Below are 23,359 nucleotides of genomic sequence, written 5' to 3' on the forward strand. Positions count from 1 at the left end.
GCTGTCTTGAACTCGGTGAACCTCGTACCTCAGCTGCCGAGAGTGCTGGAATTGCAGGTGTGCACCACCATACCCAATTAAACATTTATAAATAAATCTTCTCAGTTATATAATATAGATGTTGGCTCCAGGTGAACCTAACACAAATACAGAAAAGAACCTTCTTTTTAAAGTATGTAAATTAGAAGGCTGGGTGTGGTGACACACATCTGTAATCCCAGCACTCAGGAGGCTGAGGCAGGAGGATTGTTGCAAGTGCAAGTCCAGCCTGGGCTATAAAGTGAGTTCAAGGCCAGCCTGAACTACATAGTGGAATCTTGTCTCAAAAAGACCACACACAAAAAAAGAGTTAGACATCCAAATTATCGTAAAGGTCAAACAATACTTAGTGAATAGGTTTACAGGACAGCAAGGGAGAGTTTTGCTTGCTATATGTAAAGGATTTAGAATCAAAGCTTGAAAAAAAACTTCAGTTGGGTATGGTGGTACATGCCTATAACCCCGACACTTGAGAGGCTGAACCAATTGGATCGTGAGGTTTTTGCTGCTGCTGCTGCTGCTGCTGTTGTTGGGTTGTTTTTTGGTCTTTTTGAGACAGGGTCTCACTATGTAGTTCAGGCTGGCCTTGAACTCACTTTGTAACCCAGGCTGGTCTTGAGCTGGCAATAATCCTCCTGCCTCAGCCTCTTGAGTGCTGAGATTACAGGCGTGCATCACCACACCCAGCTTTACATAGTAAATTTGAGGCCAGCAAGACCGTGTTTCACCTGGGCATAGTAGTGCACTCCTTGTAATCACAGCACTTAGGAGGCCAAGGCAGGAGGATCGCTGTGAGTTTGAGGCCAGCCTGGGTACATAGTAAATTCAAGGCTAGGCTAAACTACATTGCAAATCCTGTCTCAAACCCCCAAAAAGACCATCTTAGCCCCCACCCACGCTTTCATAAGTCACCCCAAATGAAAAGAATTGATCCCCAAAGCACCAGTTTTCTCACTTAAATGCTGGAATGCACATTGAACCTATTCTGACTTGTCAGCTGTCTATTTAGGAATTAGATGGCACATGGAGCAGAATTGAATTAGCCATAGTTTATACATTAAATGAAAGTTTATCATGTACTTTTTAATGGAAATCTTGTTTAGTGGGTTCAGTTACATCATGATAATTATAATAGTTCTGAAACAGCTTTATTTTGAGGATTTATAGAAAATAGCTATAAATTTACTATACCTCATCTTGATCTTAATCTTGAACATACTTTAGTTAGCGTTCTTTATTCAGTTTTCTTTTTTCTTTTTTTTTTTTTTGATCTTAATCTTGAACATACTTTAGTTAGCGTTCTTTATTCAGTTTTCTTTTTTCTTTTTTTTTTTTTTTTTGGTATCTTTTTGAGACAGGGTCTCGCTATGCAGTTGAGGCTGGCCTTGAGCTCACTTTGTAGCCCAGGCTGGTCTCGAACTCGAAATGATCCTCCTGCCTCAGCCTCCAAAGTGTTGGGATTACAGGCATGCACCACCACGCCTGGCTTCAGTTTTCTAATATACACAGTTTGCTTTAATACTATCTTTGTGAATTAGAATTGAAACAGGAAAGGAAATAACAATATGGGAACCAAAATGTGATTTCTTTCTTTCTCTCAGATGGGAATAATGAACAACCCCAATCCTTATGGCTCACCTTATGCTCAGAATTCTGGACAACAGATTGGAGCCAGTGGCCTTGGTCTCCAGATTCAGGCAAAGACTGTTTTACCAAATAGCTTATCTCCATTTCCAATGGACAAAAAGGCAGTTCCTGGTGGGGGAATGCCCAACATGGTGAGTACTCATCAGTCATAAACTTCTCTTCACACTAGCATTTTAACAGAACAATGGTGTTAAGCTTTGATGCCTTCTATACACTCTGGGGTCTGTCTATACTGGGAGCCTGTGTAATGGGTGAGTCCTGTGAGGGAGAAGGCATGGGCCATGCTTCCATGTCTTTTTTTTTTTTTTTTTGGCTACCTTTGGTGGTTGTCAAGAGAGGCTGATCCCACAGAAGCAAGTCAGCAACCTTAGCTGGTGAGCTTTGTAAACACAGGGATGTGGAGCCTTTCTCCTCTTGGGAAAGGATCTCAACTCTCAAGGACTGCATGTACAACACCAGAATAATTTCCCGGTAATTCCTGCACATAGGAATCCTAGGTATGAGGATCAAGAGGTTAAAGCCAGCCTGGGCAATTTAGTTCTGTGGAGGTTTTTTTGGCACCAGGAATCGAACTCAGGACCTTGAGTTTGCCGGGCAGGCGCTGTGCCACTGAGCTATATCACTAGCCCCTTAGCGCAGTCTAGTGACATTCTACCTCAAAGAAAAGAGCTAGGGGATATAGCTCAGCGGTAAGGCTCCCTAGTACCACGCATGTACACACACAGAACTAAAATTTTTTGTTTTGTAGGTCTAGGGATTGAACCCAGGGCTTCTCACATGCTGGACAAGCATTCTCGCTGAGCTGTACTCCAGGCTTTTTAACATTTTTTGAAACGGGTTCTTCATGTTGCCCAGACTGGCCTTGAACTTGAGATCCTTCACCTCTACCTCAGCCTCCTAAGTAGCTGAGATTTGAAGTGTGTACCACTATGCCAGGCTAGCCTTGTTTCTAGTTGTAAGTTTACCTGGTACTCCACATTAGTATTTCAAAAAGTTCTCCTATAGTGATTTTATTTCATTTTATTTTTTGAGAAAGGGTCTTGCTCTGTAGTTCAGGGTAGTTTTGAGCTCACTGTGTAGTCTAGGCTGGCCTCAAACCTTGAGGTGATCTTCCTGCTTCAGCCTCCCAAGTGCAGTTTTATTTCTTCTTGAGGACGTTTTGTATGTTCACTTCCTGTATTTCAGTATGCTAAGTATTAGAGATGCAAAGGTGACTGAAACATGGAATCTTCGGCTTCAGAAATACTTATTATTAGAAAAACCTTTCCGTTTGTTAACATTTTCCATCCACCTAAAAGGTCTCTGCTGAGTCAGCTAAAAGTTCCTCATTCCTTAAAAGCTAACCTGGGCTTTCTCCTCAGTCTGGACTTCTCATTCTTCCCTTCCCACTGGAGTACGCGCTTTCCTTCTCTCTGATTTAGTTGTCCAATCAGATACACTTTTATTATATTAGTAATGTCATCGTTTATTTTCTTAACTAAATTGAGCTTCCTGGTGGAGCACTGATTTGTTTATATTTTAGTGCCCCTATCAGAAATGGAGTCTAGGGGCTGGAGATTTAGCTCAGAGGTGCAGCACCTGCCTGGCAAGTGTGAGGTCCTGAACTTGGGATTCCCAGTACCAAGAAAAAAACCAAAAAAACAGAGTCTGGCATGTACTGGTTTTAATTGAAAATATCCAGATCCCTAGTTATTAAGAACACTCTTTGACACCTATTATTAAATAAATGTATCTTTATTGTTACATCCATTAGGGTCAACAGCCTGCCCCACAGGTCCAGCAGCCAGGCCTGGTGACTCCAGTCACCCAGGGGATGGGTTCTGGAGCACACACGGCTGATCCAGAGAAGCGCAAGCTCATCCAGCAGCAGCTTGTTCTCCTTTTGCATGCTCACAAGTGCCAGCGCCGGGAACAGGCTAACGGGGAGGTGAGGCAGTGCAACCTTCCCCACTGCCGCACAATGAAGAATGTCCTGAACCACATGACGCACTGCCAGTCAGGCAAGTCCTGCCAAGGTGAGTGGGCTTGCACCACAAAGGGATGGCTCTGCTTAGTACTTGGAGTGTGGTCAGGGTGAGCTGGGGGTGAACGTATGTCCAGACTCACTTGAAATATATACATTGCATTTGTGCAGTGTTTTAAAATATCATGTATACCCCAGTAAAGTGCTAAAAAATGCCTAACTGTATTACAGTTTATTCACCTGATAAATAACATCCTGGCAACAGCTAGGTCTTGATAATTATGAACAAAGCAGTTTTAAACAAAATTATTTTGAGCGTCCTGCGCTGATAGTGTCCTGCTCTGCATTAGGAAACGTTAAAAATACAGTATCATTTTGCCATTGAGCAGGGATATGGTCGGAGAGTAAATGTGAAGGTCTCCCATTTTTGTGGTGATCCTCATTGGTGTTGATTTGGTCCAGTAGAGCATCATTTAAATACTATTGAAGGCTTTTTAATCACTAGGTAGGGAAATACCTAGCTCAACACCATTTTACATAATCAGTTTCATCCAGTGTAGTGGCTTGTGCATAGAGTCATTAAAGACATTTCTATAAACACACGTGTCATGTATTCTTAAACTGTAGAGCGTGTGCTGGGAAGGGAGACTAAAACCAACTGCCTGTGAGTTTGAAACCAGTTTTTGCGCTTTCTGGCTTTGTGCAAATTGCTAAGTCATTTTTGTCTGTTGTTTTAACTTTAAAATCTAAATATTAACAGGAGGTACCTTGTGTTATAAAGATGAAATCAGTTAATACATTTGTAGCACTTGCTAAATAATTAATAAATTAGCTATTCTCAAAAACTTTCTTTCTAGTGGCGCACTGTGCATCTTCTCGACAAATCATTTCACACTGGAAGAACTGTACAAGGCACGATTGTCCTGTGTGTCTCCCCCTCAAAAATGCTGGGGATAAGAGAAATCAGCAGTGTAAGTGATGACATCTTTTGCAGATTTATGCCCCAAATTTTTTTGTGGTTTTTTTTTTTGCCATAGTATTAGGTATTGAACCTAGGACCTTCATACTGAGAGCTATATCCCAGTCTTTATAAATTTTTTTTTTTTTTTTTTGTGAGACAGTATCTCACCAGGTTGCTCATGGTAGCCTCAAATTTATCCTCTTCCTGACTCAGGTTCCTGGAGTGCTAGGACTGCCGGGTGTGTCCTGCTGTACCTGGAGTGCTGAGGGTATTCGGGGAGTCTTGTCAGTGCCATCTGATGCGCTTTCAGAGTACACTTTCTGTTTGTGAGGGTCTTGTGCCTATGGAACTATCACACTTTCTTAAAAAATAGTTTTCCTTTCTCCTTTCCTGCTTCATACCCAGTGCATAGAATTGAATTGCTTGATAGGTAAGATCAGGAACTCTGAATGTTAATTGGTTACACTTAATACCTGTGATCAAAGTAGATGATTTGAAATTATTTACACAGAAAAAATTTGAGATTATTTTTATAATCTTGGGATGAAGAAGAGTTAGTGAAAAGGCTAGTCATAAATAATAATACATTTAAAAGTGCAGCTGCTACATCTCCAGCCACAAAAGATTAAGCATTTATGGTTGAAAGACAAACTTGGAAGTAGATGTAAAGTATGTGAAAGTGAAATTTTTTTTTTTTTTATCGTTTTGAAACATGGTCTCACTGTGCAGTTCAGGCTGGCCTTCAGCTCACTTTGTAGCTCAGTCTGGTCGCAGACTTGCAGTGATCCTCCTGCCTCAGCCTCCTGAGTGCTGGGATTACAGGCATGAGCCACCACCTCCATCTATAAAAATGAAATTAATTCCCCAAATAAATCATAAAGTACTTGGTAGAAAATTAGGACCAGGAAATGATTCACTAGAGGAAACACAACAAAGATCAGTATTACATAATGATAGAGATACCATTTCTGTCCTGTCACATTGGCAGAAAAGATGCTGCCTGGTGTTGGTGTTTGGCTGTAAGGTGTGTGTACTGTGGTGGTGTGAAGAGGGACCCTTACAGAGCCTATGAGAAGGCCTTTTGGTGTTCTGGATCAAAACCTTCCATGCTCATGATGTTTTTCAACCACATTGTCTCTACTTGTAGAATTTTATTTGTTTTTTGAGATGGGGTTTTGCTGTGTAGTTCACTCAGCCTCCCGAGTGCCAAGATTACAGGCTTGTAGCACCACACTTGAAATGCATGTAGGAGCTGTTCCAAGGGAATAATAGACAATGCATTTACTAAGATGTTTCATACTTACTTAATAATTTGGTTTTTTGAAGTTCACTGGGACATCTTAGTCTTTTTCTCAGCAACTTTAATATTGTAATTCCATGCCTTTTGTTTTCTCTAGCAATTTTGACCGGAGCACCCGTTGGGCTTGGAAACCCCAGCTCTCTAGGGGTGGGTCAACAGTCTGCTCCTAGCCTCAGCACTGTTAGTCAGATTGATCCCAGCTCAATAGAAAGAGCCTATGCGGCTCTTGGACTGCCCTATTCAGGAAACCAGATGCCACCACAATCCCAGGTGCAGGCGAAGAACCAGCAGAATCAGCAGTCTGGGCAGTCACCCCAAGGCATCCGGCCCATGAACAGCATGAGTAAGTGTAGGTCTTCTCATCACAGAGGGGATGTTGGTTGTGTGTGTAAATGTCTGTGGATGTAACTACTTACTTTTCTCCTTTTCATTTATGTACTTGATACATGATTATTCAAATTGTAGCAGTTTTATAATCTATATACCAGAGATAGCGGCCACTGGTATATATGGATTATATATCCTTTTGCGTATACGCGTTTAAATTTCTAGAAATGAGATCCCATATATTCCGTAACATTAACACTGTGGACATCTTTTGTATTCCATATTCTCCTGTACATCCTTTAGGGATCACATATGATGATCTCTTACAAATGGACATTAAGATTTCCAGGTTTTGTTTTTGTTTTGTTTTTGCAGTTTTCAGCTGTTCAACAGGAATTGTGTTGGCTTGAGGTATTGTTTTGGCTTGAAATGTATAGAAATGAGTGTGGTTGCTGTCTCTCTCTAGATGGCCATGTAACTGGCAGAAGGCTTAGTGTGCCTTTGCCAGTGTTCTCATGTCCTGATTTAGGACTTACTTCCTATGTAAAGAGAGCTTTGCCCTGTGAGTAACCCTTTGCTGTCAGGCAGTTAAACATCAAAGCCATTTTGTTTAGGTTAGTGTTGAGCAGAAGTCTCTGGCTTTATGTTTTGTTCTGGGATTGTTTGTGGTGATGTCCTCTTGTGGCCAGAGAGCAGTCTGAGGTGGGATTAGCCCAGCGCACTTTTCCCTGGGTGGACTATTTCTACCTTTCTATTACGATTTGCCGGAAGCCTTAGCTTTTCAGATTTTGCTGTTCACTTTTTTGTTCACTGTGGATGGAACCCATGACCACATGCGTACCTTCGAATGGTAGAGGACTGATATCTAGAATATACTGTATAAAGAAACTCAGGAAAATTAGATGCCAAACACCAGATGACCCAACCAATGGGCAAGGCTGTGAAAGTTAGTCAGTTTACATTCTAAGCCGGGCGTGGTTGCACATGCCTATAATCCCAGCACTCGGGGAGGCTGAGGCAAGAGGATTGCCATGAGTTCAAGGCCAACCTGGGCTACATAGTGAGTTCGAGGTCAGCCTAAACTGCATAGCAAGACTCTGTCTCTCAAAAAATCAGTCAGTTTACATTCTACATTTAAATTTCTCCACTTGTACCCCAAAGTCAGTTGAGATGTTTACTTTATTAGGGAGGGAGCATATATCTTTCCTTTGTCCTTTCCTCTCCCTCTTAAATTCTGGAACAATTATCAAAGTCTTGATTTTTTAGTTATACTCTTTCTCTAAAGTTTTTTTCTGTCGCTTACTTGGCAGTTGTTATCTCTAGTTTGTTTCCAGGACTTAGGTTTTTTTGTTTTTTGTATCGGGAATCAAACTCAGGATGTTGGGCTTGCCAGGCAGGTGCTTGTGCCACTGAGCTATATCACCGGCCCCAGGACTTAGATTTTTGAAAAAATACTTATGCCATACTGTCTTTATCTGAAGGAAGGATGAAGAACTTAGGCAAGTACAATTGCTACCATGTGGGAAATACATTTTCAGTTGCAGTTTGTGCTAACAGATGTAGCTCCTACTGTGGCACAACTGGCTGCATTGCTGGAACATCTTTGATGCAAATTTTAGGTACCTGCATGGATCCAGGATAGTAGAACAGATGATGAACAGCCTTAGTTCAGCTTGTGCTGAAAACAAATACTAAAGGGCCATGAGCCCTATGTTGAAACATCTCTATTCTGGCTGGGCAGGCAAATGATTAGGTAGACAGCGCTCCAGGTTTTCTGTTAACATATGTTAGACTGCAGAGACTTCAGCAGGGAAGGGAAGAGAGAATCTCTCTGGAGCCTGGAATTTTTTTTTTCGTTGGTGGTACTGGGAATCGAACTCATGACCTTGCACTTGCTAGGCAGGTGCTTGCACCACTGAGCTATATCCCCCAGCCCTGTAGCCTGGAGTTTTTGAAATACAAATAATAATTACAAAATAAGCTTTTTACCAATTAGAAAACTCAGTGTTGATATTGGACCATCTTGTTAGTCTTCTAATTATTCTTGAATTCATTTAGTCTGTAAAGGTTTTATTGGGATGGGATTGCTTCTAGGGCTTACAAGGCAGAAATATGTTCTCTTGTTGAATTTTAGATACCATAAATTCTTTTTTTTAATCTCTTGCTCTACTGATTTCTTCCACATTGCCAATAATGTCTGATTCCTGCATTCTTGCATTCCAGGTGATGCTCACCCTTAGGATCTTTAGTAATAGCCAATATATAGATGGATATTTTTTTCATTTAATAGTTTTTGTATGAATTTTTTGAAAACATTTTTTTGTTTGTTTGTTTGTTTGTTTTGTTTGTTTGTTTCTCCGGTACCGGGAACCGGACTCACAACCTTGCACATGCCAGGCAGGTGCTTTTGCTGCTGAGCTAAATCCCCAGCCCCTTGAAAACATTTCTATAAGCAGATGTTACATGGTATTTGCTTAGTCTGTGTATACTTCGATGAAATCATACAGCATTGTGGTGGAAAGGAGGGCCGTGGAGCCTTCCTTACGAGTGAGCTGTTCTTTGAAACCAATGTTAAATGAACCTGGAAAACATGGAGAGAATGTTGTGCTGTGCTCGTGTGCCATCAGAAGGCTGTAAGATCCATTATACTTGCCATCACTAAAACAAATCCATGTTGTGAACGTTTTCTACAAAGGCATTAGCTGAACATGGAGTGTCTATCGTGACAGTTGTGGACAGCACAGTTCTATTTCAGAAACGACCACTTGTAGCAACTATTTTTCATTTGTATTGCCTTATGGGTGTTCTTTTTTATACATGTGTATGTGTTGTTTTATACATGTGTATGTGTTGTTTTTTTTGGTTTTTTTTTCTGGTACCAGGAATCGAACTCACAACCTCGCAATTGCTAGGCAGGCGCTGTGCCGCTGAGCTAAATCCCCAGCCCCTTGTGTTGTTTTTGATTCAGCAAAAACTTACATTTTTTATGTATGTATGTTTGTTTGTGGTGCTGGGGATCGAACCCAAGGCCCTGTGTACGCAAGGCAAGAACTCTACCATTGAGCAACATCCCCAGCCAAGCAGCTAATACTTTTTAGATAGCCAGCCTGATTGCTATCAGAACATTCTGCCTAAGTATTAGGGAGCACAGTGAAAGAAGGCCACAGTTTTTCTCTTCATTAAATGTTACTTACTGATCTTACCAATTACTTATTTTTATTTTAGTGGGAAGTTTTGTTGTTTTGGTACCAGGAATTGAGCTTATGACCTTCTGCTTGGCAGGCAGGAACTCTGCCGCCGAGCTAAATCTCTAGCTCCAGTTTTTTTTTTTTTGACTACAGTAACTTGTATCACATGAGGTGATAGAACTGTGCATCAAAACAAGTTTTTACACGAAAATCTGTTCTGCTGTGAATGTTGCTGTTCACTTTCTTAAATGAGCTATTCAAAAAGTTGTTCATTGAAAAAAAATAATATGTGCATAGAGCTTATCTGGCCATTTTAAAGATATATTCAATAAAACATGTTTTCCTTTAATCCAAACTGGATATGCCCATCTCCTGTGGGAGAATCGCTATATTTTTTTCTGTGTCCTTATATAAATTTTGTGTGCTAATGAAAGCACGTGTCTGTGGACACTTTACTTCCTTAACAGCTTTGATTGTAGTTTGTTTTTGTTTTTGTTTTCTAATACATAGATAATTGTAAGAGAAATTGTCAGAAGTAGAAATTCTAAGCCAGAGGTTATGTACGAGGTTTTTATGTGGTAGTACTTGCCGAGTAACCTTCCCAGCTTGGCAGTGTTTCCTTCCCTACACTCTCGTCCGTACTTGGTTTTAGAATATTAACTTTTAAAAGTTCTGGGCCAGGGATGTAGCTTAGTGGCATAAGCGCTTGCCTGGCAATTGCAAGGTCCCGAGTTTGAGTCCCGGGACCAAAAAAAATGTTCCGACAACTTCAGACATTAAAAATACATTGTTTCAGTTAAACTGTGGGTATATTTGAACACTTTTGCATTTTTTTTAAAGCTGTTTTGTTTCATTTTCTGTGAATTGCCCATTCCTATTGGATTATTCACCTCTTTCTTATTAGTTTGTAAGGGCACCTCATGTATTGGCCTTTATGTGTTAATCATGTTGCTAATAATTAGAGTCTTTTGTATTGACTTTATGATGTTTATTATATGGCTTATTTTATTCCTTTCTGTCTTCTGTCATTTTGCTTTCTTTTTAGGTGCTAGTCCTATGGGAGTAAATGGAGGTGTAGGGGTTCAAGCGCCGAATCTTCTTTCGGACTCGATGTTGCATTCAGCCATAAATTCTCAAAAGTAAGTTTTATCTTGGTTTGTGCTGAGTCACATTTTAAATACTAAAAATTCTTTGAGTTCTTAGTTTACTTGTTTTGAAGGTAGCCTTTATGAATGAAAAAAATCAAGAGTATTCTGTCATCTTATTTGAAATTATATTACTTAAGTGGGATAACCTACACTTTTCAAATACAGTGCGAAGTTGCAAGATGACAGTTGTATAAAAATTGTTCCTTTATCTTAAACCTCATTATTCAAGGGGTTCCTTGAGGTCTGGTGACATCTTACCCAGGTAATATTTTAGTCTGATGACACAACTTATTTTTGAAGCAGAAATCTCTTTATTAGGTCCTCCATGTTACATGCAACTCTTCTCTCATAGGTAAAAATAGTGTTGCCGTGCAGATGCACGCAAGCACTTTTGCGTGCATGTACACACACATACACTTACGCAAATAGACTTCCTATAGAGTATTGGACCCAGGGCAGTAGTAACTGTCAGCAGTAATCAATGAGCTCTTTCTTGGTTTTTTTTGGTACCGGGAATCGAACTCACTACCTCAGGCTCTCCAGGCAAGCGCTTATGCTGCTGAGCTATATCCCTGGCCCCTTAATGAGCTCTTTCTATTGCCCCTCACTAAAACATCTTTGCCTTTTGTTTGTTCATTTGTTTTGGGTTTTGTTTTGCTTACTTCTTGAAGCCCAATGATGAGTGAAAACGCCGGTGTTGCCTCCCTGGGCCCTATGCCCACAGCAGCTCAGCCATCCAATACTGGAATTAGGAAACAGTGGCATGAAGATATTACTCAGGATCTTCGAAATCATCTTGTTCACAAACTGTAAGTAAGATTGTGGGCCTGTCTCATTGGTAAGAGTTGTTGTACCTGGGTATGGTGGCACACAGCTGTAATCCCAGCTACTTGGGAGGCAAGAGGATTGCAAATTTAAGCCCATCTGAGCCTGGACAACTGAACAGTTTAGTGAGACCTTGTCTTAAAAGAGGACTGGGATTGAAGCTCAGCACAAAGGCCATGAGTTGAATCCCCAGAACCACAGCAGCAACAACCATGAATACGTCTTGGGCTAGACGTTTAACAGCTAAAGGACTGTCACTGATTTTCCTGTTGCCTGACTCTGGATGTTGATAACCCTGCTCTTACTGTCATTTTTGCTGCTGTTCCTCTGCTTTCTGCTTCTCAGCCTTCATCCTATCATTTATAAGAGTCTTCCAGCTTTGACATCACTTGAACTATTCTCCTGACTGCCAAAAATTAATAGTTTTAAATTGTCCATGTTGTGTCTTTGTCTTGCACAACCTACATTTTAGAGGCAAAACTAGGCCTCAATTGTTTAAATATTGGGTAGGAAGGATAATGTTTTCTGTTATTCCTGGTAGTTTATTATGTTGACAAGTTGAATCTCTGCTCCTCCAGATGCACTCACAATAGTTTATGAAAAACTTCCTACACTGTTTGTTGTGAAGTTGATACGTGGCAGTTACTTCTCTTCACAAACTCCATATTACTTAATCTAAACAGGTCTTGTCAGGTGGAGGTGGAGGTAAGGGAGGCAGGTGGAGTGATGAATCGTCATGTGTCCAGTTGTAAAGATAGAGCTTACCATCTTGCTGGTTAGAGTTTGCACTTTGCACAGCAGGAAGCACTTTTTAAGAGAAAGTAGTGTTTGTTTTTTTTTTTTTAATTTCACTTCTACCTAATAGAAGGATATTCTTTTTTCCATTTTTATTTGGGTTTTTTGTTTGTTTGTTTTTTGTTTTGTTTTGTTTTTTTTTTGGTCTTCTTGAGACAGGGTCTCGCTATGCAGTTCAGGCTGGCCTTGGGTTCCCTTTGTAGCCCAGGCTGGTCTTGAACTTGCAATGATCCTGCTGCCTCAGCCTCCTGAGTGCTGGGTTTACAAGTGTGTGTCACCATGCCTGGCTCATCTTTATTTGGTGATGGGGATTGCCTTCACATTGAGCTCCTTTTACTTTTTTTTATTTTTTATTTTGAGACATGGTCTTACTAAGTTGCCCAGGTTGGGCATCAACTTTTAATCCTCCTGTCCCAGCCTCCCAGAGTGGTAGATGTATAGATGTGGGCTGCCACCCCTGGCTCCATTTTTATTTCTTCTTTGTCTTAGGAACCATGAGACTTAGCTTATCTTGTCTTAATTTGCTTTTGTATTATAATATTCTTGGGCTTCTTTTAGAAATTGTGAAATTCTATTAATGGAATTTGATAAGGAGAGAACTCTTTATTTAATGAAATAAAGAATAACCACACTGTTCTTTTGGATAAATCATTTAGAACTTTTTATTAAAAAAATAGAGAACATAGATTATTTGGGGTTAATCATATGATTTAACACTAAAAGATTTTTATATGCTTGCAGATTTTTCTCCCAACTCTAGTTGTCTTGTATGTTTTCAGTCTGGTTCCTTCAGGTATGATATAGCTGAACATAACGAATCTAATTGTGCTCCCCCCAAAAAAGTCACCTTTTGCCAAGTGTGGTGGCACATGCCTACAGTCTCAGCACTTGGGATGTTGAGGTAGGAGGACTGCCACTAATTCAAGACCAGCCTGAGCTGTACAGTGAGACCTTGTCTAAACCCCTCCCCTCCAATCACTTGTTGGTTTTGTTTTGAGTTAGGGTGTTACCACTGTGGTAGTGCTATTAACTGTGTAGCCCATGCTGTTGGGCTTTTTTTGTTTGTTTATTTTTTGTCTTTTTGAGACAAGGTCTCACTATGTAGTTCAGGTTGGCCTTGAGGTCACTTTGTAGCCTAGGGTGGTCTTGAACTTGGCAATGATCCTCCTGCCTCAGCCTCCCGAGTGCTGGGATTACAGGCATGCACCACCACACCTGGCTATGCTGATGTCTGTGTCTTTGTGTTTCTCCTGTATCAGCCTTCCCAGTTCTGGGAATGTAGGTGTCTACTACCACAAGCAGTTAAAAACCACATTTTTCAATCTTAGAAAAATAACTGTTGCCAAACATTTTATAGGGAATTCCTGCAGTATTGGAAGCTTGGAAGTTAGCCAGAGTCCTGCATTTCTGCTCCCTCCATCTCAAGCTTGTGTATTGAAATTGTGGAGTAGTTATTTATTTAATAAGCTGAATAAACTTAGGAGTAAAAGAATCTAAAGGCTTTTATTTTTGAAATGGTGTCTCGCTATGTAATTCCAACTGACCTTGGACTCATTGTGTAGCCCTGGTAGGCCTCAGACTCAGGCTGGTGGAGATCTTCCTGCCTCACTTAGCCTCCCAAGAGCTGGATTACAGGTGTGCGTCACCATGCCCAGCTGAAGCCTTTTGAATCTATAACAAAGGCCAGGTTTTCTCTTTGATGTAGTACTATGTAATATTTTGCACTCCATGTAAGTTAACAAGGACCACAGAGTATTTTTATGGAGTCATTTCTCATATTGTAATCAGGAAAATCCTTTGTCTATTACAAAAATAATTTCAGTGTATATCATTTTATATATGAATAGTTCATTTTCATACTCTGTTTAGTGTATAAAGATGGGGAAATACTCATTATTAGGAAAACATTTAAAGGAATATACATCTTGATGATGTGAATAAAAAGCTGACATGGTATTACAGTGGTGGGATATTCTCTTCCCAGGGTTCAAGCCATATTTCCTACTCCGGATCCTGCTGCTTTAAAAGATAGACGGATGGAAAACCTGGTTGCCTATGCCCGCAAAGTGGAAGGGGATATGTATGAATCTGCAAATAATCGAGTGAGCATCTGGTTTTTCTTTTTCATTGATAGTCGCAAGCAGACGTGTTCTGGTTATTTAATTTACTTGTCCTCTATGACATGACAGGCAAGTACTGTGATTCTGAGGACTCCCTATAGTGATTCTGTCTTTTTGTTACTGACAGTGGACAAGGTAACAAAGGAATAGACGTGTATTTTGTCAAAGATGTTACATTTTTCCTCTTGATAAAGTGCATTTGCATGGCGCATTATCCAGATTGTCCTTCCATCAACTATAAAATTGGCTGAGCTGTTACCGGCTCTGAGCTGTAGTATTTTTTCTAGAATACGGTGAATCAGCTACTTGGTATTTTTATCTCCAGTAGTATTTTAGTTATGTCACTTGAACTTACTTTCTAAGTTGTCACTTCTAGGAAATGTAAGATATTCTTTCTGTGTCCTGTAAATGCTAGTGTGTATTTGTAAACTTACTTTCAGAGGCTGTGCTTTCTTGTAAGTTCATAGGGACATGGGTGGTCTTCTGATCATTCCAAACATGAATTTATTTCTGGAATGACTTAAAAATAAGTTAGTTTTTTGACCCCCTTTTAGTTTCTGCCTACTTTCTAAATGAAGGTAATGTTTTTTTCTATTACTCAATGAAAGTTACTCCTTTTGCCTTATCTCTCCTTTTACTTAAAAAATTCAAAAAAAAGGCGGAATACTACCACCTTCTAGCTGAGAAGATCTACAAGATCCAGAAAGAACTAGAAGAAAAACGAAGGACCAGATTACAGAAGCAAAACATGCTGCCAAATGCTGCAGGCATGGTACCAGTTTCTATGAATCCAGGGCCTAACATGGGGCAGCCACAACCAGGAATGGCTTCTAGTAAGTGCTTTTATTATATTTATGATAGGAGACATCGATTACTAAATGGTTTCTAGCTGAAGCCACCTGTTTGTATAAGGTTTTGTAGCTACTTGAGGGGTTTTCTGTCTTTTATTATTAGTACATGCTTTATAGTACATGATTATATTCATCACAGGGAACATACTCCCTGTGCATATATAGAGTACATCTTAATTCTTTTTACGTCCCCTTCTTCCTACTGTCCAGTTTTTCTAATAGCTTTTTGCCTATGCATAGAACATAATTCATTCACTAGTTCAAAAAAGAAAAGCAGCTGAACAGATTAGGATTTCTAGACATATTATCTAACATAGTTAATTGACATCATTTTTTAGATGCCAAGATCGCTAGGTTTTTCCCTGCCCATTGGCAGTACTCACTGGCTTGCGTGTGACCAGTAGAGCAACCAGGAGCGGTTTGTAGGCCAACGAGATTCAGTGGTTGCACAGAGGCTTATTAAATGCTTCCTGAACATACACAGTATCCAGCTACAGTGTCACAGTTTCTTCCTGACACAATACATACCAAAGCTAATAACATTCATTTATTTTATCTTTTTGAGACAGGCTCTCACTTTGTAGCCCAGACTGGCCTCAGATTTAACAGCAGTCCTCCTGCCTCATCCTCCCAAGTGCTGAGATTACAGGCATGTGTCACCACACCTGGCCAGTCTGTTTAGAAGCATGTAAAATTAGGTCTTGGTAGCCTGTCTGGTTGTGTAACATCATTCTCAACTTGACTTTTCCAGATAGTCAAGACTGTTCTGCATGGCCTTATTCATTCACTGACTTACTAGATTCTAAGCAGTGAAATACACAGTGGGACACAGCCATGAGGAAGAGCACAGGCATTTAAATGGTGTGAGAAAAGTTGTGGTAGGAAATTTCTGTGTTTGGTGAGTTAGGAAGTAGAGACTACTTGTAGGAATTACCATTGGAGTCAGCAAGTAGAAAGCTTTAGGCCATTGATGGATTAACAGTAGGCTGAGAAAGTCATCTCCCTCAGTCCTTGAAGTAGTGAAATGAAGAGCTACTGATGACCGTTGACATTTATCAACCTTGTTAACCCCAGTGCCCCAGATCTGGTGCTTTGTGGTTGGGAAGAGAAGCATCTCTGGCGGAAGGAACAGTGTACAGAGAGAGAACGCGAGCACTTTTCTCTGGCGGGGGCGGGCTGGGGCAGGGTGGTGTGTAAGTGCTGAGACTAATCTTGCCATGGAACCCAGGCCAGAGTAAAGTTCACAGTGGTCCACCATCACCTGGAGTACAACAGCTGACTGCTTTCAGGATAAGAAAGTCAAGATGAGTTAGGTTGGAGAAACTGCTTCAGTACATGATGGAGCTAGAGCAGTGATGGCGTACCTTTTAGAGCTTTCAGTGATCCAAACGGCCCTTTGCAGCTCCCGTACCATAGGTTCGGCAGCATTGAACTAGAGTCATGAAGGAGGCACAAATGAATGTATTTGAGATACAATATCCGGTTTTGGTAGAATTTACTCAAGTAGTCCGATATCAGTAAAAACAGTAAAACAAGCAGGAATTAAGTGTTAGTGGAGCTGAATAACAGAGTCTAAGCTCACTTTTAACTTAAACTTACATATTTTTAGGATGCAAGCACTACCTTATCCCACACATAATAATTAATCATGGAAGAGTAAAAAGTTTCCCAGCTTAAAAAGAAAAATAAAAGGTTAAACTGTACAGTATATTTAAGAAAATAGAGGGGCTAGGGATTTAGCTCAGCGGCACAGTGCCTGCCTGACAAGCGTGAGGTCATGAGTTCGATTCCTGGTGTCGGGTGAAGGGGAAAAAAGGGAAAATAGGAAAGAATGAAGGGAAATAGATCAAGGAACAGGGAAGCAGATCAGTGGAGACTGTTTGGGGCTTTCTTGAAGGTTCAGGTGCTGTTCTACTAAATTGAGCTAAGAAAGGTGTGGTGGTATAGCAAGCTTGTAACTCCAGCGCTTTGGAGCCTGAACTACAAAGGGAGACCCTGTCTCAGAAACAAAAAATAAAAACAAACGGAGCTGGGGATCATCTGCGCCAGTGTGCCTGGTCTCTGCTGTGCAGAATTTGGGAGGGAGAAGCGAGGGCGCTCTGGGTGCCCCTCTTTTTCCAAGAAGCTGTAGAAATACTTTTCTCAGTACCTTGTTAGAAGTGCTGTGCTGCAGAATGTCTGGATTCCAAGAAGACATTAGGATTTATAGTATCTCTGTTTTAATCTCTTTAAATATTTTAAGACAGACCACAGTTCAATATAATTTCAAGGTGTTTTCTTCAAGCACCTGTCTAGTTCAGAGCTTTATTCCTTCCACGTTTTTTGAGGCAGTTTTTTGCTGTGAAACCCACGCTGGCCTTGAACTAGTGATCCTCCTGCTTCAACCTCCTGAATATTGGGATTATAGGCATGTAGCACCACTTAGCTCAGAGCTTCATTCTCTTTGAGATCCAGACTGGATTTTTCAAGCTACTTAATGATATTTTACAGGTTTTTGTTGCCTTTTGGTAAAGACTTGGCACAGATACTTTTCTAACTATTTTTCTTTCCTACTCCAGATGGTCCTTTGCCTGATCCAGCTATGATCCGAGGCAGTGTGCCAAACCAGATAATGCCTCGGATAACTCCACAACCTGGTAAGTTGTGAATGAAATTTGTGGCCATTTTTAATAGTCCCTGGTGTACTACCAAACTGTACTTGAATCATTAGTTCCTGCTTTCTGTCAGCAGCAGGTATCACAGTTACCTGCTTGACAAATTAGAAAATCTCTGTGTTGAAGTCCACAGAGGAAGAGAGGCTATACGTTAGCTGACAGATCAAAGGATAGGTGACAGTAAATCACCAGGCTAGCATGTAAAAACAGTTGTAAAATGTAGTTGAGAAATTACGTTTTATATATAATGCCTTTGTTCAACTGCTGTATGTGAAACAAATTCATTTATAGTTACAAAGTTGAAAACAGGTTAATCTTTTCTTTTCTTTTCTTTCTTTCTTTCTTTTTTTTTTTTTTTTTCCAGTACCAGGAATTGAACTCACGACCTTGCGCTTGCCAGGCAGGCGCTGTGCCGCTGAGCTAAATCCCTAGCCTCCCCAAAAAACAGGTTAATCTTGAGAAAATAATATGGACTCATATATAAACACTCTTAGGGGTAGTATTTTGTTTATCTTCACAGGTTTGAATCAGTTTGGCCCGATGAGTATGCCCCAGGCACCCATTGGCCCCCGGCAAACCTCTCCTCTTCAGCACCATGGGCAATTGGCTCAGCCTGGTGCTCTCAATCTGGTAAGTTTTGGCTTTTTTGTATAGTCTGTTTGACCTCTAACTAATAAAATTCTTTTTTAATTATTAAAATTAATTTTAATTATTAAAATAATTGGTAATTATTAATTTAATAATTACTAATAATTTATAAATTAAAAATAATTATTAATGAGAGGTGTCGTGGCACAGGCTTGTAATCGCAACACTCAGGAGGCTGAGGGAGGAAGCATCGCTGTAAGTGAGGCCAGCCTGAGCTGCATAGTGAGGTGCTTCTCAAAAAACACTATTTTTTTTTTTGTTTCTACCTCAGAAACAAAAATTCTCACTTGTTTAAAGACTGTAAGACCATATTCTTACAATGCAGTTCTGTGTGTTTAACCTTTAATATAGATGTGATAAAGTGACATGTGTTTTGGCAATGAACTAGTTGCAATATTGAAAAGAAATAAAATGCCAAAAATTATATGCAGTAATTAAGAACCGAAGCCCAGCATAGTGGGGCATGCCTGCAGTTCTTACAATTTTTAAAAATTTGTTTTTTTAAAAAAAAATTATCCAACAGGATTAATTACTGAGGTATCTTAGGGATATAATTTGAGGAAAATGCATGTTGTAGATATGGTATTATATATTTGTTTTGGAAAAAATGGCCATATCATGTCCTTTGGGAATAATTATGGTTAAGTTATAGCAAATTGAAACTATGTAAACAACAAGTTGAAGCTTGGGTAACACCACAGAAAGTTTTAAGTGCAGCCAGGCTTGGTGGTGCCAGCCTCTCATCGCAACATCCAGTGGGCTGGGGTAGGAAGATGGCTGGGTTCAAGGCCAACCTGGGCTGCGTAGTAAGAACCTGGCTCAACAACAGCAAAAACAAAAGTTTTTCTGAAATACATATTTCAGTCGTGGGATTCAGTACGGTTTAAGGCTCCCTTGATTACAAAAGCATATGTTAATCATTGAACACTAAACAGTTTACGTCAAAGTAAGTGTTGCTCATAGTTTTTTAAAAATCATATTACTAAAAAGCTAACAAAGCAACTAGCACTCTTCCCCTAGAGTCTCCATGTGCAGTAGGCTTTGCACTCCTCAGTCAGCTTTCTACCCTTAGCCTCCCTCTCTCCCTTCTCCAGGCAGACTGTAATGTGCAAAGGGAGGGAGGGATATTTACCTGCTTCTGGAGACTGGAAGAGACTGAGCATTTTGTGGCTGGTGCCAGCTGTCCAGCTCTCCACATTGGCCCCAGCCCTTATCCTATTTTTTTTCTTTTTTTTCACTATGCAGTTCAGGCTGGCCTTGAACTGACTATGTAGCTCAGGCTCACCTCAAACTTGCAGAAATCTTCCTGCCTCAGCCTCCCAAATGCTGGGATTATAGGTGTGCACTACCACACGTGACCTTACCCTATTCTTTAGATTTAGTGGGTACTTCCATTAATAGAAGCTTCCTAGAATTCTCTACCATTAGTGTAATGTCTGAAGAATCTGCCATATTCTGCCTGGCAAGTGTGAGGTCATGAGTTCCGGTACCCAAAACAAAACAAAGAATCTGCTATATTTAACTAGAAGTGCAGTTTTTAAATTTGTAAATGGTTGTTGCTCTTGGTTTATGAATTTTTTGGCTTTTGGTACTTTATCTTAATTTATTCAGTGTCTGGATTTATACAGGGCAGTTTTAGCTGTGACACGTACAGTCCTAGAGCATTTATACATCATAAATGAGTGCTGCCCGATTGTGCCATAACATGTAAGATTTTACATGTTTTTACTTTTCAAGAGTCTTAGCCTGGTGTTTTTAGGAAGGCTGTAGCAGGGGGACCACAAGTCCATAGGTAACCTGGGCACCTCACAAAGAACCTCTTTCAAAATACAGAAGGCTGGTGATGTAGCTCACTGCTAGAGCATCGCTAGGTTCAATCACCAGTACCCCCACCGCAAAAAAGCCTTAATGTTGTATTGTTAAAACACCTGACATGGGCTGGGGATATAGCTCAGTGGCACAGCACCTGCCTGGTATGTGCAAGGTCCTGAGTTTGACTCCCGGTACCCCCCCAAAAAACCTAAAACAAAAAAGCCAACACCTGACATGGACAAAAAGCTCACTTTACAAAGTAGGCAAACAGTTCTTTTCCTTCTTAGTCAAGAGTTCCAAGTGTATTTATATCCTGAGAGAGTGCATTTGTGCCCATCCTGTTGTTACTTCCTGATAGTAGGTTAGGTGAGTGGTGAACATGAAAGTCAGTTCTTTCTTCCATTTTCTGCCTACCCTGTATTCAACTCCTGCCCTTCGTCATCTGTTTTGTAAAAAGCCTGATAGCAGGCCAAGCCAGGGGTTGCAGAATGACTGTGCTCTTCCTTGGGTTTTTTGCAGCCCATGGGCTACGGGCCCCGCCTGCAGCAGCCGTCCAGCCAGGGCCAGTTCCTCTCCCAGACTCAGTTCCCCGCACAGGGGATGAACGTGACGAACATGCCTCTGCCACCGTCCAGCGGCCAAGCTTCTGTGTCCCAAGTATGTTTGCAAATGGGCTCTTTCTTATTTCTGTTGTCACAGTTCCTCTTGACCCAGGTTTTTATAGGAAAATGTGGTAGCAAACAGTTTGTTAAAAAGAAAAATTTAAATAATAAAACGACTTAAAGGAAATAGTTTAAATCGATCACTTTACCAGTTTTTAGGAGTGAACACTTAGAAATAGTGTTAGACCTGCAGTGTAGGAGTAGGAGCTGGCTCAGGCCCACAGTGCTGCCCTCCGTCTCCTGCAGCACTGCAGGCCGAGGTCACTGTACTGAGCGGCTCGAGACTGTAGTTCAATTCCAGATCAGTCGTGTCCAAAGATGTGCCCTAGTAGTATGATTTGGGGGGTTGGGCTTTTGAAATAGAAGCACTGTTACTCTCTTGTAATGTTTTGTGTCCTAAGCAGACATAACCTGCCTTGTGAATGAATCCCTTCTGTTTTCAACAGGCACAAATGTCCAGCTCTTCCTGCCCAGTGAACTCCCCGGTCATGCCTCCAGGGTCTCAAGGGAGCCACATTCACTGTCCCCCTCTCCCTCAGCAAGCTCTGCATCAGAACTCGCCCTCTCCCGTACCTAGTCGGACCCCCACCCCACACCACACTCCCCCAAGCATAGGGGCTCAGCAGCCGCCACCACCAGCAATTCCAGCTCCTGTTCCTACACCTCCTGCCATACCGTCCGGGCCACAGCCCCAGGGTCTACATCCACCTTCCAGTCAGACGCCCACCCCGCCCACCACACAGCTTCCTCCTCAAGTGCAGCCTTCACTTCCTGCTGCCCCTTCAACCGACCAGGCGCAGCAGCAGCCTCGCTCACAGCAGAGTACAGCAGCCTCCATTCCCACCCCCACGGCGCCACTGCTGCCTCCACAGCCTGCGACTCCGGTGAGCAGAAGTTGGGACTTGCCCAGAGTGATTTCAGCTGCAGTGCCCACTGCTTGAACACCATTTCTGGTCTGTTTCTGTCTCTGCTGTCTCCACAGATACAGCAGGGTCCTGCTGTCATTTCCTTTCCTCTTTTTCCTTTCTGTGGTAGCACCTCACCCTCACAGCCACCCTTCTGCCTCAGACTCCCAAGTGCTGGGATAGGTCTGCCTTTGACCATTGTGTTTCATGTTATATTCTGAGACCTGTGGTATAAGGGACATAACAAAGCAGAGAGTCACTTTCATTTCCACATTTATTATGTCATTTAGCATAACATGAATTTTACATACACTTGAATCTTTTTTGAGAGAGTTTAAACTGTAGTTCTGAGTGACCCCACAATTAACAGATTTACAAGTCTCAGTACCTCCAGACAAGGTCAACAAGTCGTAATGAGGCTGGGTGTGGGTTCCACACTTGTAATCCTGGAGGCTGAGGCAGGATTTCAAGTTCAAGGTCAGCTAGGTAATGGGGTGAAAACCTGTCTCAAAAATAAAATCGGGCTGGGGGTTTAGCTCAGCGGCACAGCGCCTGCCCGGCAAGCACAAGGTTGTGAGTTTGATTCCCGGTACCAGAAAAAAAAATAAAATCATTGGGGCTGGGGCTGTAGCTCAGTAGTAGAACACTTAGCTAACATGCATGAAACCCTGGCTTTGATCCCCAGCACCACCAAAAAAAAAAAAAAATTAAAAATTAAATAAAAAGTGTCACATGGCTAGGGATATAGCTCAGTGGTATAGTGCTTATACAAAGCCTTGTGTTCCATCCCTAGTACCAAAAAAAAGGTCATGGTTAGACTGTGTGTGTCCAAGAAAAAGTCATGATCAACGGTGAGAGAATTTGAGACCCAGAACAGCCTATTTTGAACAGCTGGCTATATAACTGCAAAAATCTAAAATTTCATCTACTAGTTGGGTCTTAATAGCGTCTTGTAGTGAGGCTTAGACTTTCTAGCCTGACAGTTGATAGTAGTACGTTCGTTCTCAATCATGTTGGTCATAGTTACATCATAAAATCCCAGTGGCTGTTTCATCATGGCCTTTTAATAAACAAGGAACAGCAACATAAGTGAATCTCTGGATCCACTTAATTCTTTTAGGGTAGTTCTGTAAAATGCCAAATTTCCATTGAGGGTTTGTGTGTGTGCATGCCTGAGGGATTGAATCCAGGGCTTTGCACGTACTGTGTTGCTGAGCTCCATCCCTAGACCACGTGAAATTTCTTATTGATAGGCTTAGGGGAAAGGCTGTAATGGCTGGCTGTTACATTAGAATATATTTGTTCAACACAACTATTTTGTATGGGAGTTCCTTATGTTTATTCTCTTTGTTTTTACATATATATACATATATATGTGTACATATGTGTGTGTGTGTGTGTGTGTGTATATATATATACATATATATGAATGAATATTTTCCTGGTGAGAAGTTTAAAGCACAAAAAAGGATAACCAGTTAACTTTCTGATTGCTTGGCCCATTTCTTAAGCTG

The 23,359-nt window shown here is 41.0% G+C and overlaps 1 protein-coding gene across 1 annotated transcript in view; it reads left to right on the top strand.

The window, feature by feature from the left end:
* Positions 1–23,359, top strand: part of Ep300 (E1A binding protein p300) — a gene marked incomplete in the record, with an annotated part of 80,323 nt that overhangs the window by 26,416 nt on the left and 30,548 nt on the right. The window contains 12 exon segments of the mRNA XM_005379339.2: positions 1,641–1,817; positions 3,440–3,701; positions 4,507–4,620; positions 6,008–6,253; positions 10,471–10,564; positions 11,245–11,382; positions 14,178–14,295; positions 14,972–15,146; positions 17,723–17,800; positions 18,339–18,448; positions 20,798–20,935; positions 21,387–21,824. Coding sequence (XP_005379396.1) covers positions 1,641–1,817; positions 3,440–3,701; positions 4,507–4,620; positions 6,008–6,253; positions 10,471–10,564; positions 11,245–11,382; positions 14,178–14,295; positions 14,972–15,146; positions 17,723–17,800; positions 18,339–18,448; positions 20,798–20,935; positions 21,387–21,824 — 2,088 coding nt within the window.

Source organism: Chinchilla lanigera, unplaced genomic scaffold, assembly GCF_000276665.1.
Source record: "Chinchilla lanigera isolate Chin_1 unplaced genomic scaffold, ChiLan1.0 scaffold00012, whole genome shotgun sequence".
Taxonomy (NCBI): Eukaryota; Metazoa; Chordata; class Mammalia; order Rodentia; family Chinchillidae; genus Chinchilla; species Chinchilla lanigera.